The 11,208-nt window shown below is 50.4% G+C and overlaps 1 protein-coding gene across 1 annotated transcript; it reads left to right on the plus strand.

The window, feature by feature from the left end:
* The first annotated feature begins 6,596 nt into the window (after positions 1 to 6,596).
* Positions 6,597 to 8,171, plus strand: Gsc (goosecoid homeobox). The gene is made up of 3 exons (XM_075948260.1): positions 6,597 to 6,951; positions 7,436 to 7,695; positions 8,016 to 8,171. The coding sequence occupies exons 1-3, from the start codon at positions 6,597 to 6,599 to the stop codon at positions 8,169 to 8,171; spliced, it is 771 nt and encodes a 256-aa protein (XP_075804375.1).
* The last annotated feature ends 3,037 nt before the right edge of the window (positions 8,172 to 11,208 follow it).

An 11,208-nucleotide genomic window follows, 5' to 3' on the forward strand; every position in this document is an offset into this window, starting at 1 on the left:
TATTTGGTGTAAGCTAAATCTCAAGATGGAAAGATAGGTTGTAGCTTAGTGGGCACTGTGCTGGCCAAACATGAAAGAAATCCGGTGGCAAACATATTTAAAAAAAAAAATTAGGAGATGAAAACAAGAGGATTAGATACTTAAGTTCTTCTGGCTTCATAGTGAGTTTGAGGCCTGCCTTGGCTAGGTGAAACTTTATCCTCAAAGAAGATAACAAGAAAATGAACGTCAAAGCGAGTGACCCTTTTAGCAAGTCTAGTTTTGAAATAACTAAACAGGGCAGCAACACTACCCATGTCTTCGCTAACACTGCAGCTCTAGACATGGAAGGCACCCAAATACACGAAACTGATTGTTTTCAGTTTAATTTCACGACATTCTTAAAAAGGAAAAAAGGAAGCAAAAAGAAAGAAGGAAGGAAAGAAAGAAAGGAAAAAGAAAGTCAACCTCACAAAGTATCCTTCAAGTATTAGGTGTCTTTTCTCTTACCCAACATACATACTTCCCAAATAACTAATCCCAAACAAATTTTAGGGAGCAAGTTGAGCAGTTGAACGTTACAGAACTATTCTATTAGTAGGTCAATAGTTTTTCTGAGAACTTTCCAATGACAGCTAATAGAATAAAAAATGTTTTTTGTTGTTGTTTTTTAACCTTCATTCATTTGAAAATAGTTGGATAGGTTAGACAAAGTAGAGTGTAGCATGCTTAGAAAACCAGTCAGGACAAAAACAGCCTTGAACTTCTTTTTATGTCCTAAAATGTGTCCTTTGCTTTCCGGGTTGTTGGATTGGAATGCAATGCCTAAGAACGGTAAAGGAACCACCCCCATCTTCCCTGGCCAAGCAGTTTTTCTTAATTAGATTCGTGCCAGCAAGGTCTTTTCAGAGAGGGGGCTCGGTTTCCCCGGGCATCCCACCATGCACAAAGAAACTGCTCTTCCCTTCCTCTGAACCTCTCTACTTCCCCAGTTCTGAAATTCTACCAAAGGGCAGTGTCACCCTGAAAACGCACAAGACAAGCCTGCTACATAGAAAAATGCAAGCGAGACCAAGAGCAGAGCCCATGCAGGAAGTCAACCTTAGTTCCCTCTCGGGCTCTGGGGGACCGTTCTCTCTCCCTCTTCCTGGTTATAGCGGAATCCACATTCCAAGCTTCAGTTTCCACCCAGAGATACATTAGTAACAAATGGGTTTGTGTAGACCGTGGTGCAAAAACCCTAGCAGCCACAGAAGGAGCTCTGCGCTGTACACTGAGGGGACTTCGCAGCTTCCACTAACAGCCTCCACCCTCAGATGTGTCATTTTGTATCCCGAGATTAGTGCCCTGGAAGATTCTCTTCCCAGATTGATTTCTGCATTTTAACAGGTTCTGTGACATTGGAGCCATTTAGCTGGTAAGGTCCTGAAATGATACCTAGACTTTTTTTAACACTCATTTTTTGTGTTGGACTGACTGGCTCTGCCCTAAGACAAGCATTTAATAACACACCAGTCATTCCTGAGCCCTGCTTAAGTGTCCCCTCCGATGGGCTGGCTTAAAGAAGAGTGACAGAAATGTTCTTTAATAACTATGGTTTATCCACGTCTTTCAGATAGTAAGTGGCGTTCTCACCTCATCTGCAGCTTTTAATCGCAAATGGACAATACTTTTGAAATATCTTCCTTTCTTCTCTTTATTTTTTTTCCCTCCCCAAGGCTGCCAGTTGAAAGTTGAAATCCAGCAAGAACGTAATGGTAGGTGCCAGCTTTCTGAATTACAGGGTGACTGCCTGAGCTGATCCGAAAAAGCAAGTGTCTTTTTTATACCGCATAAAAGGCTGAAATGTTTACATATCAAAAGGCTATAGGCCAATTTCTGTCAAAATTACACATGAAGTTAAGCAGTACAAGCAATTTATTTAAACACTAGTCATTGTAGAAGAATTCAAAACCATATGCTCTTTTAGCAGTTTTTCACAAACGCATCTGACCCATGACTTGGCTAGACATACAAGCTTCATAATTTACTCTAAATTTCAAATCCCCTTGACGTTTAAATAAAAGATCTTCATTAATGAGGTTTACATGAATGAAAACGTTAGAAGCTGATACGGGTTAGCTAGGGGCTTCGGGAAGGTCTGTGCTGGCTGCTCTCATTTTCAAATGACTGACTTTGCTAATCATTTCAAGAGAAAGTTCCTTTGAGAACAAATTATCCTCATTTGCATTCTGTGATTTACGAAAGCCACGGTGCAGTCACTTTGAAACAAACTTTGGTAAATAGCTCAGCTGAAAGCCGATTTCTGCAACCCGGGAAGTCCACGCTATTTTCTCTTTCTGAGGCCTTGGGAAACACGTCATTTCGGGGGGACGCCCCTTTCTCTCCCAGGATTAAGTGGCCCTTTCCTAACACTTTGATTAGTTGCCGCTTTTATTGTGAACTTGCAACGCTTCTAACAAAAACCAGCTAGTCAATATCTTAGGCTCACAAGCCGCAGACCCCACGTTTTGTTGGTGGTGCCCAGCTCCTTGCTCAACTGCACGGTCCCAATTTATCTTGAGAGGAAGATCACTTGGAGCTCTCTGAGATGTCTTCCAAGGAGTAGTAGAAACAGGGAACTGGATTTGGGACACTGATTTTTTTTTAAGACAAAATGCAAACAGCAAAACCAATTGGCTTGGTGAAACTGTAGGAGGTCTCCGCTAACCTCTGGCTTCAGTGGGATTCTCCTATTTTTTATTCGTGCATCCCCATACCCTTTGCACACAACTCGGAAACTCCTGCCTAAACCATGTACCTAAAAACCCCATCTAAAATGTCCAATTATAAATTGCCCCACGTGTAGGCAAAAAAGTGAGTGTTAAGAAATAAATCTTGTCTGAGACGGTTAGTGACCCGTGCCTTTAAACACAGCACTCTGGGGCAGAGGCAGGAGGATCCCTGAGGTCAGCCTATTCTACAGAGTGAGTTCTAGGACAGTCAGGACAACACAGACCCTGTCCCAATAAATAAATAATTTAATTAAAAAAAATAACATCTTGAGGATTTGGGGCCTAAGACCCGTTTTCCGGAAAAAAAAAAGAGCTAAGAGACTGAGGTGTAAGGATAGTGGGGAGACAGCCCGCTGAGAAGATATCCAGATGCGCACTCCAAACTTGGTCGCTATGTTTTAAATCAGAAAAGCAATTTAACCTACACTCTGAATCAATTCGGAGATAACGGTGGCGCAAGAGCGGTCTTTGATAGATGCCTAACAGCAAATGCACCTTATGCATGTGGAATCCGCTGATCCTTTCTTTAATATCTTAAAAATGAGGGCTATTACTGGGGCGAGTGACTCCTCAACAAACACATTTTCATAGACTTCTGCGTGGTGATTGCTTTGTGTGAAATCGTGTTTGGGTGATAATAGAGAAAATCAACAGCGTGTTTACTTATTTCTCACCGAAGCCTCGCTGGCTGCCTCCGGAGGCGCTGGTCCTCCCATGCTGAGCCAGGCGTGCGGGGCGACAAACAATCGCTTAGCAACTGGAGGGGGGGACAATTTGCGTGCCTCGCATTTGTTATTTCAATTGCGCCCGGCTACTCAGGGCAAGATTGTTTCCAGTGCGTTGGGGACACTTTATGGTTTCCGCAGAGAAAGCACAGCAAGGGAGCTGGGCCCCTGACTTCCTTCACAGTCTGTCTCCCGGCGGACAACCTTGTGCTGAAGGGACGATCGTACCAGGGAGGCCCCGCCAGGGGTGAGCTCTCCCGGAGCGCAGCGGTTAAGCCGGTGCAGTTGTGTGGTTCGAGTCCGTGAGTTCCCTTCTGGGAAAGTCCTGTCTTCGAGGAAAGAGCTAAGAGACTTTTCTTTATCTTGAACGCAACTGAACAGACTTTGGTTTTGGCTTTGGGCAGGGGTGGGGGCGGCACACTCCTTTGTCCCAATAAACAATCCTCATTAAATCCTACGGTTTTAAGGGATTTAATTAATGTTGGATTTGGTTAGATTATTTAAAATCCCGAGGTTTCAAAGGAGGGATAGTTTGCCAGGTGGCAATGACACGCTGGACTCCAGGTGAAGCGCTTTTTCCCTCTAGGGTCCCTGCTCTAGCTAGAGCGCTGCAGGGAATCAAGCATCTCAGCGAAATCCGAGACTCGCTAAAACTGATCATTAAGTATCAAGCTAAGAAGACTCGAAGGGATGGGTGTGGGTTGCCTTAATCTTCCAAACTCTCCGCGGGGCTCTTTCAGATTGGTGGATGAATACCTGTCAGGTCTGTGTCTGAGTTGCTTTTCAGAAATTGCAGGGGTCCAGGAATCTACCCCAGGTGTTCTACGGCCCTCCTGCCTCCGCCTGGCACCCCTGCAAAGGGCCTTAGAGAGCCGCCTGCGCACGCGCCTTACCCACTCGCAACCACCACCACCACAAACGCAGCGAAGTCACCACCGCTGAAGCGGCAGGCTCTCATTCTTGTCCATCAGTTCACCTTCCTTTAGAACTGAACATGGCAAGCGGCCGGTGGCATCTTGGAACCTGGCGACTGTAAAGTCACTGTAAAGGGGGAGTTCACCTTTCTAGGTAGGCTTGGCCTTTCTGAAGGAGGGTCACACTCCTGAAAGACTTTTATTGTTTCTTTTGAAAACAAAACCAAAACCTATCCATCCCCCAAATGAAGCCTGTTTCTATCCAGTCCTACAAAACTCTCCCTACCACCACCTCCAGTCTGCGAAAGTAAGCAGAGTCAAGTGTCCCAGGCCATGCGCGGGTGGGCTGAAGGGCGCCGAGGTCCACGCGCGGAGGCCTAGGAGGAGAAGCGCACTCTCCCAGCTCTGGGTGGCAGCTCTCACGCACAGTCTGAGTTCTGCCTCCAGGCTGGACCAAACTTACCGCTCCGGCCCTCTATCCCAGAAAGAGCAATTTACAAGAGGGGTCTCCCTCGGTGCCTGGGGGAACTTAGCATTTATTGTACGACTTTAGAGTGCTTTGAGGCCAGTGTAGAAAGGGAGAGAAATCTCCAGAAAATGGATAGGAACTCCTGGCGGTCCTCCACTCGGGCCTTGGCGGGAGTAGTCAGAGAATGGCCCGCGCGAAGGCGCGACGATGGCCCGCTCCGCAATTCCGGGGCAGACACTCAGCCCACGCGACTTCGGGCCTCTGCTTTCGTTCTGCACAGACGGTCGCCTACCTTCCCGAAGCTCGCCCAGCCTCCTGCGCGCAGAGCTGGCTGGCTGCGCCTCCCGCGGCCTGACCGTGCCTCACGGAGAATCCCGCAAATCATCGCGGCCGCCCGCGGTGGCCCGACTTTCGTCCTGGCCGCTGGGGTTCCACTGAGGCCGGAGCGGGCCTGGAAGGATAACTAGAGGCCTTTAGGAGAGTTAGTTCATTGATGCGAGGAAATGCCACTCCAATACGCTGAGGAAGAAGACAGGCAGTCCCCGTAGTGCCTATCTGAATTAAAACCCCCAAACGATTTTGGGGGAACACACCCCTTTCCCCAGAATAATAATTTTAAAAAGGTACAGAACCTACCAGCACCCACGCGGGAAGCCTCTGGAAGCATCGCTTCAGAGCGCTCCTCTCGGTGGCGAATTTTAAACAGTGGTTGAATTTGGTCTTCAACTGATGTGTTAGGAGCTAGGGAGCGTCAGGACAATTTTCAGTCCCAAAATGACCGCAAAAAGGGTATGCAACTTTTCGAAGCCCGACACGTTTCTTCTTTCGTCATTTTTGCTCTGAGAAAATTTGGCTTTCGCAAAAACAAAAGATTTTGAGGAGACAGGAAAAAACAGTGAAATTAGGCCCCGAGTTCGAAGGGGGGGGAGGCTTGGCGGCGAGAGGAGCGGTGGAATTTTCCGTCTTACTTGAGGACACCCTCATTTTCTAAAAGCAAATAAATTCCGAAAGAGATTAAAAAGTAGTTCTAAAGTAAAATTGGCCACAATGATTTTGAGCTACAAGCAGAGGAAATCGCACCCCATAATAGAGAGAAAAGGGTCGGGGCGGAGAGGTCGGTGGCGGAGCTGTTAACGGCGGCGGGACAATAGTATTAATAAGATTAACCTGGCAATTAGGCCGCCCGCCCAGCTAGGCCGGAGCCGCTCCGGGGCTGCCGAATGGAAAAGATTAGGTTAATTTCATTAATTCTCAATCCACAATCTCTTTTTTCAGGCTCTGCAGCCCCCCTCCTCTTGGCATCTCTCCCCCCTCCCCGGCAAGCGCCCCCACCACCCCCGCGCGCGCTCCCCTATTCCACACCACCCAAAGGAAAAGAAAAGGACCAAATCTGGTTCTGTTTGTCATCTGCATATTACCAGGAACTAAATCCAGGATGACGTCGACTCAGTATAAAACCAACAAGAGGTTGAGTCGGTCGGAGCTGCGTCCTACCCGCGGGTTGAGTTCAGCTAGGCGGCGGCGAGGGGAGGAGAGGGCGGGAGGAGGGAGCGCGGACGCAGGGGGCGGGGAGGGGCGCGAGTTGCGCGCTCGCCCGCGCTCTCTTTCGGTTTGCTCGCCCGCGGGAGGAGAGAGTGGGACAACCCCCACCCCCCACCCCAAACAACACCACTTGGAGACTTCTCCTTCTTCGGCGCGTCCCCGCCGCCCCCCGGTCCCGGCGCGGGGCTCGGGGATGCCCGCCAGCATGTTCAGCATCGACAACATCCTGGCCACCCGGCCGCGCTGCAAGGACGCGGTGCTCCCGGTGGCGCCCAGCGCCGCGGCTCCGGTGGTCTTCCCGGCTCTGCATGGGGACTCGCTTTATGGGGCGGGCGGTGGCACCTCTTCGGACTACGGCGCCTTCTACCCGCGTCCTGTGGCCCCTGGAGGCGCGGGCCTCCCGGCCGCGGTCGGAGGCTCCCGACTAGGCTACAACAGCTACTTCTACGGGCAGCTGCACGTGCAGGCGGCGCCCGTGGGCCCGGCCTGCTGCGGGGCTGTGCCGCCTCTGGGCGCCCAGCAGTGTTCCTGCGTCCCGACACCCCCAGGTAGGGTCGCGATCGTGTGCAGGCCTTCCCCACCGTGGTAGTAGGTGGCTGCCGGGACGTGGATGCACGGTGCTGCGCTGCTTGCTTTATTCACCTGGCACCAACTTTCTTCCTTTGCAAGCTTCCCCTCTCTTTTATTTATTATTACTACTACTATTATTGTTATTGTTATTATTATTTCTTGGTCAATGGGTACGGGACTTTGCATATGTCTGAAGCAAACTTTAAGCTAAAGAAACGGAGCAACCTAAAGTCTCATGGTGATTCCCTGCGCGCACGGAAATTGAGGGCTGGGGAGACTACGATTCTAAAGTGCCTGGTTTGGCTTTGGATGTGTGCGGGTGCTCGCTCCTTTCACGTCGGATCATCCCCGGTCTCCTCGCCCCCAAAAACCCTGTAGACCTATTCTATATTTAAGTGAGAGAGAGCAGTGAGTACGGTGCAGAGAGAGGATGACTGACCGGCCTCCCTCCCTCTGTCGCAGGCTACGAGGGCCCCGGCTCTGTGCTGGTGTCCCCGGTGCCGCACCAGATGCTTCCCTACATGAACGTGGGCACGCTGTCGCGCACTGAGCTGCAGCTGCTCAACCAACTGCACTGTCGGCGGAAGCGGCGGCACCGCACCATCTTCACCGACGAGCAGCTCGAAGCCCTGGAGAACCTCTTCCAGGAGACGAAGTACCCAGACGTGGGCACTCGGGAGCAGCTGGCCCGGAAGGTGCACCTTCGGGAGGAGAAGGTGGAGGTAGGCAAAGGGCCAGCCTAGTGGTGGGTGGGAAGGTCTAGCGGTCCTTCCCTGTATGCGGGGTTTGCACAGTTCTTTGTGGGGCTGCAGCCACTCTAAGAGCATCACGGAGGCGGCGACCTGGAGGCTGCTGGAAGGCGCTTTAGGCCCAGGAAGTAGAGTGGAAATGCGGAATGTTGGTATTGGGCGCAGCGATTACTTGCAATTTCACGTGGCCAGTCTGAGATTCCAGGCTGACCTCTGGCCACGCGGAGGTGGCTTGGCGTTGGTGGGAAGCGAACCTTTGGTCATCACTGTTTTGTTGCTCCCTTGTGCAACAGGTCTGGTTTAAGAACCGCCGAGCCAAATGGAGACGGCAGAAGCGGTCCTCTTCGGAGGAGTCGGAAAACGCCGAGAAGTGGAACAAGGCGTCCTCGAAAACCTCGCCCGAGAAGAGGGAAGAGGAAGGTAAAAGCGATTTGGACTCGGACAGCTGACGGCCGCGGGCCGGCCGTGGCGCTTGCCTGACGCAAGGACTTGCACAAACAGACGATGCTACTTGCACACGCCCTGCCTTGTGGGAGGGGGTCGAGAAAGCAACGAGGAGCTAGCTGTAAATAATGTACAGGCCCGGGACCGCCGGGGACGGGTGTGGGGGAACTGCAGCCCCGCCCGCCGTCTCGGGCTGCCTGCGTGAGCCGTGTTCCCCACCGTAGTATTTATAGTTAAGTTAACGGTGACAATACAATAAAGTGATGGCGATGTAGACCAGCCATGTTGTATTTCGTACCCTAGTGCCTCCCGTAGAGGCCTAGAAAAGAAATCGGTTTAGTTGCAACCTGGAAGACAATTTAAAACGCAGCGAAGTGGGGGCGGGAGGGTCGGAATTGGTCTCCTTGGGTATCAGGGGTTTTCGGGAAGGGGTGCGGAGTGGCAAGCCCAGGTTTCTAAAGCTTCACCTCTTCCATCATTCTTTCCTTCCTTGAAACTTCCTCAGCGTCCCCTCCCAACCACTCACTCGAGGACCTTCGCTTTCGAACACCGCTTCCCCCCCCCCCAAGGCCAACCACGAATCTAATTCCGGTGCAAAAAGGTAGCTGGGAAGAGGGTAGCTCCCCTGGGTGTTGGTGCTTTCTTTCTGGCTGTCACCTCCCCAGGGAGTGTCCCCTTTTCCCTGTGAGCCTAGAACGTTTGTTCCTACTACAGACTTGGTGCTTGCACCTCACTGGAGCGCCTCTTAGAGCTGTTGCTGGAGCGCCCGCAGCGGACTCACTTCCGACGACCCTAGGTCCCCTGACTTTTCTAGCTACCCGCGGTAAAGGTTGGGGAGGACCCAGCGGGTCTTTCTATGGGCTTTGTAGAACTCCCTGTCGGAGGAGTCCCTTGGAGACGGTTGACACGTCTTTCAGTGGGTACTATCTGTCTCTAAACCTCCCACACCTGAAGGAAAAGGGCACTGTTGAAGGAAGGAGTACTCCCAATCTACCGCACCGGTCTGAAATTTACATTTCTCTGGAGCAGGGAAGTCACTCGGCTTTAATATGTTAAACTCCTAATCGATTCTACTTTAAGTGTGTTTATCTAGGAGGAAGCCAAAGCCCCACTCCTTTAGCTGTGGAGCTGGGGCATTGGCACTTTCTCGCTCTCCCCCTTGGCCATTTTGGATGTGTGGAGCGAGATCTGTTCAGGGTTGGGCACTATGGCTAGAATAAGGGCGGGAAGAAAACGCATTGATTTACAGGAAATGCTTTTTTCCCTCAGGGTTTGTAGGATTATGAAGCCAATGTAACTAAGTCCAGGGGGGTATGGCACAGAATATGTAATAATAACCGGTATAGTTATTTTTCTTTAATTTGGGATCTCAGGCTGGCCTTGGGCTCCAGATCACCTCTTCTTTCACCTCCTCTGCTGGGATCTAGGCACACTAGCTTCCAGCAGGGCTTTTAAAATCCTTTATGCAGAAAGAAAGGGACAAGGAAAGTTTGAAGGACAGATCTGCCTACAGGGGAAGATCTCTGTCGTCCAGACCTAGACTCCGTCAGTTTGAGCTGTCTCTGATACTGGCTTCCCTAGCTGTAAAATAGGAACAGACATACAGCACCTGCTTTCTGAGGTTGCAAAATGTTTCCAGGCACTAATTCCATAATTTCAAATGGCACCTGGTATAACAAAATTGTGTGACTGAATGAATAATAATAATAATAATAATAATGCTAACACGAATTTTATAATAGGTCAGAACTAATGCTTCAGAACACACTTCTGTTATCTCATTTCGTCTTCCTAGAACTCTGAGCTGGGGCATAGTGTCAGCATTATTCAGGTGATGAGGTTTCTGAAAGCCTAAATGGTTTCACGTCATGCGGCATGTAAGAAGTCAAGGGCACACACATGCTTCCTTCCCAAGTGAATCTTGTTCGCCACTGAGTTATTTCTGATAGTCATAGATTTTGTGAGAAACATTCAAAGAAGCCGGCCAATTCTAGAGGAGTCTTAGATGGCTTTTTAGTAGACCTTACTTTAGATGCCAGACTTCTGGGGTGACAGGGCATCGGCGTGCACACCCCTCTTAGTGACAGTTGCGTTGCCGGCTGGGGTCTTCTGTGTCGATGGACAGAGAGGAGCCTCAGAGGCATCCATACAACAGAGGTCAGCATCATTCCATCCTGAGAGCTGGTCTCTCATTTACAGCAGACTCCACGTCTCTTTGCATCCGACCTGCCCTCCAGCTAGCTACAAAAGAACCTTTTCTTTTAAAGAAAGTTTTAATTTTTCTGGTCTGGGAAGAGATATGTGGCAAGTGATAGGAAGAGGGGAATTGAGGGTTCTCACGTTAAGAACACCCAGCGGGAGGTCACCGGTAAGCGGAAGAAGGTGTGCTAGCTCACTATTCCTTGGTCTGCTTTGGGCAGATCCGAGGTGGTGAGAGACCCCGCCCCCTTCCCAGTCCCCATGCCTGGAGTTCCTTGTAAAGCCCTGTAGCCCTCGCCCAACTCACAGGAAATAAGTATGAGTGAAGAGGGAAATGCCAGCAAGGTTGGCCTAATTATAGTCTACTCTCCCTTCTGCATGCCCCAGGCAGCTGTGGGGCTCAAACCTCTGTTATAGCTGGCTGTCAGTGTCAGACAGGGCCAGATGGGGTCACAGGGCAGCAAGTACTGGGGCCTGGTAATTTTCTCTAGTGGGACTTTGACTCACACTGTTGGAAAGTTCTGGCTACGTGTGGGCAAGGTGTGGGCCCAGTGACTTGTCTGAGTGGTTTTCATCTCACACCCTTGTGTCCTGCCCGTGGCACGGTGAGCCAATGGAAGCACAGAGCTAACATCTAGGGCTGCTATGGGCACCATGGTCTGCAAAGCTCTTGGCCCTTGAGTTTTGATAAACCAAGATGTCGTGAAGAACCTAAGCTGTTCTTTTGGATCATGATGCAGCCTGAGCAGATGTTCACCAGTAATAAATGACCGTGGGAATGAATGTAGCTACTTCAGGGGCACATAGGAACTAATGCGCTCTTCCAAACAGTCCAGTGAAGAA

This window comes from Microtus pennsylvanicus, chromosome 14 (genome assembly GCF_037038515.1).
Source record: "Microtus pennsylvanicus isolate mMicPen1 chromosome 14, mMicPen1.hap1, whole genome shotgun sequence".
Lineage (NCBI taxonomy): Eukaryota > Metazoa > Chordata > Mammalia > Rodentia > Cricetidae > Microtus > Microtus pennsylvanicus.

Coding starts and splice junctions, on each gene's coding strand:
- Gsc (XM_075948260.1), top strand. CDS start 6,597: ATGCCCGCCAGCATGTTCAGCATCGACAACATCCTGGCCACCCGGCCG. Junction 6,952..7,435: donor CTGCGTCCCGACACCCCCAG/GTAGGGTCGCGA, acceptor CCTCTGTCGCAG/GCTACGAGGGCCCCGGCTCT. Junction 7,696..8,015: donor TTCGGGAGGAGAAGGTGGAG/GTAGGCAAAGGG, acceptor CTTGTGCAACAG/GTCTGGTTTAAGAACCGCCG.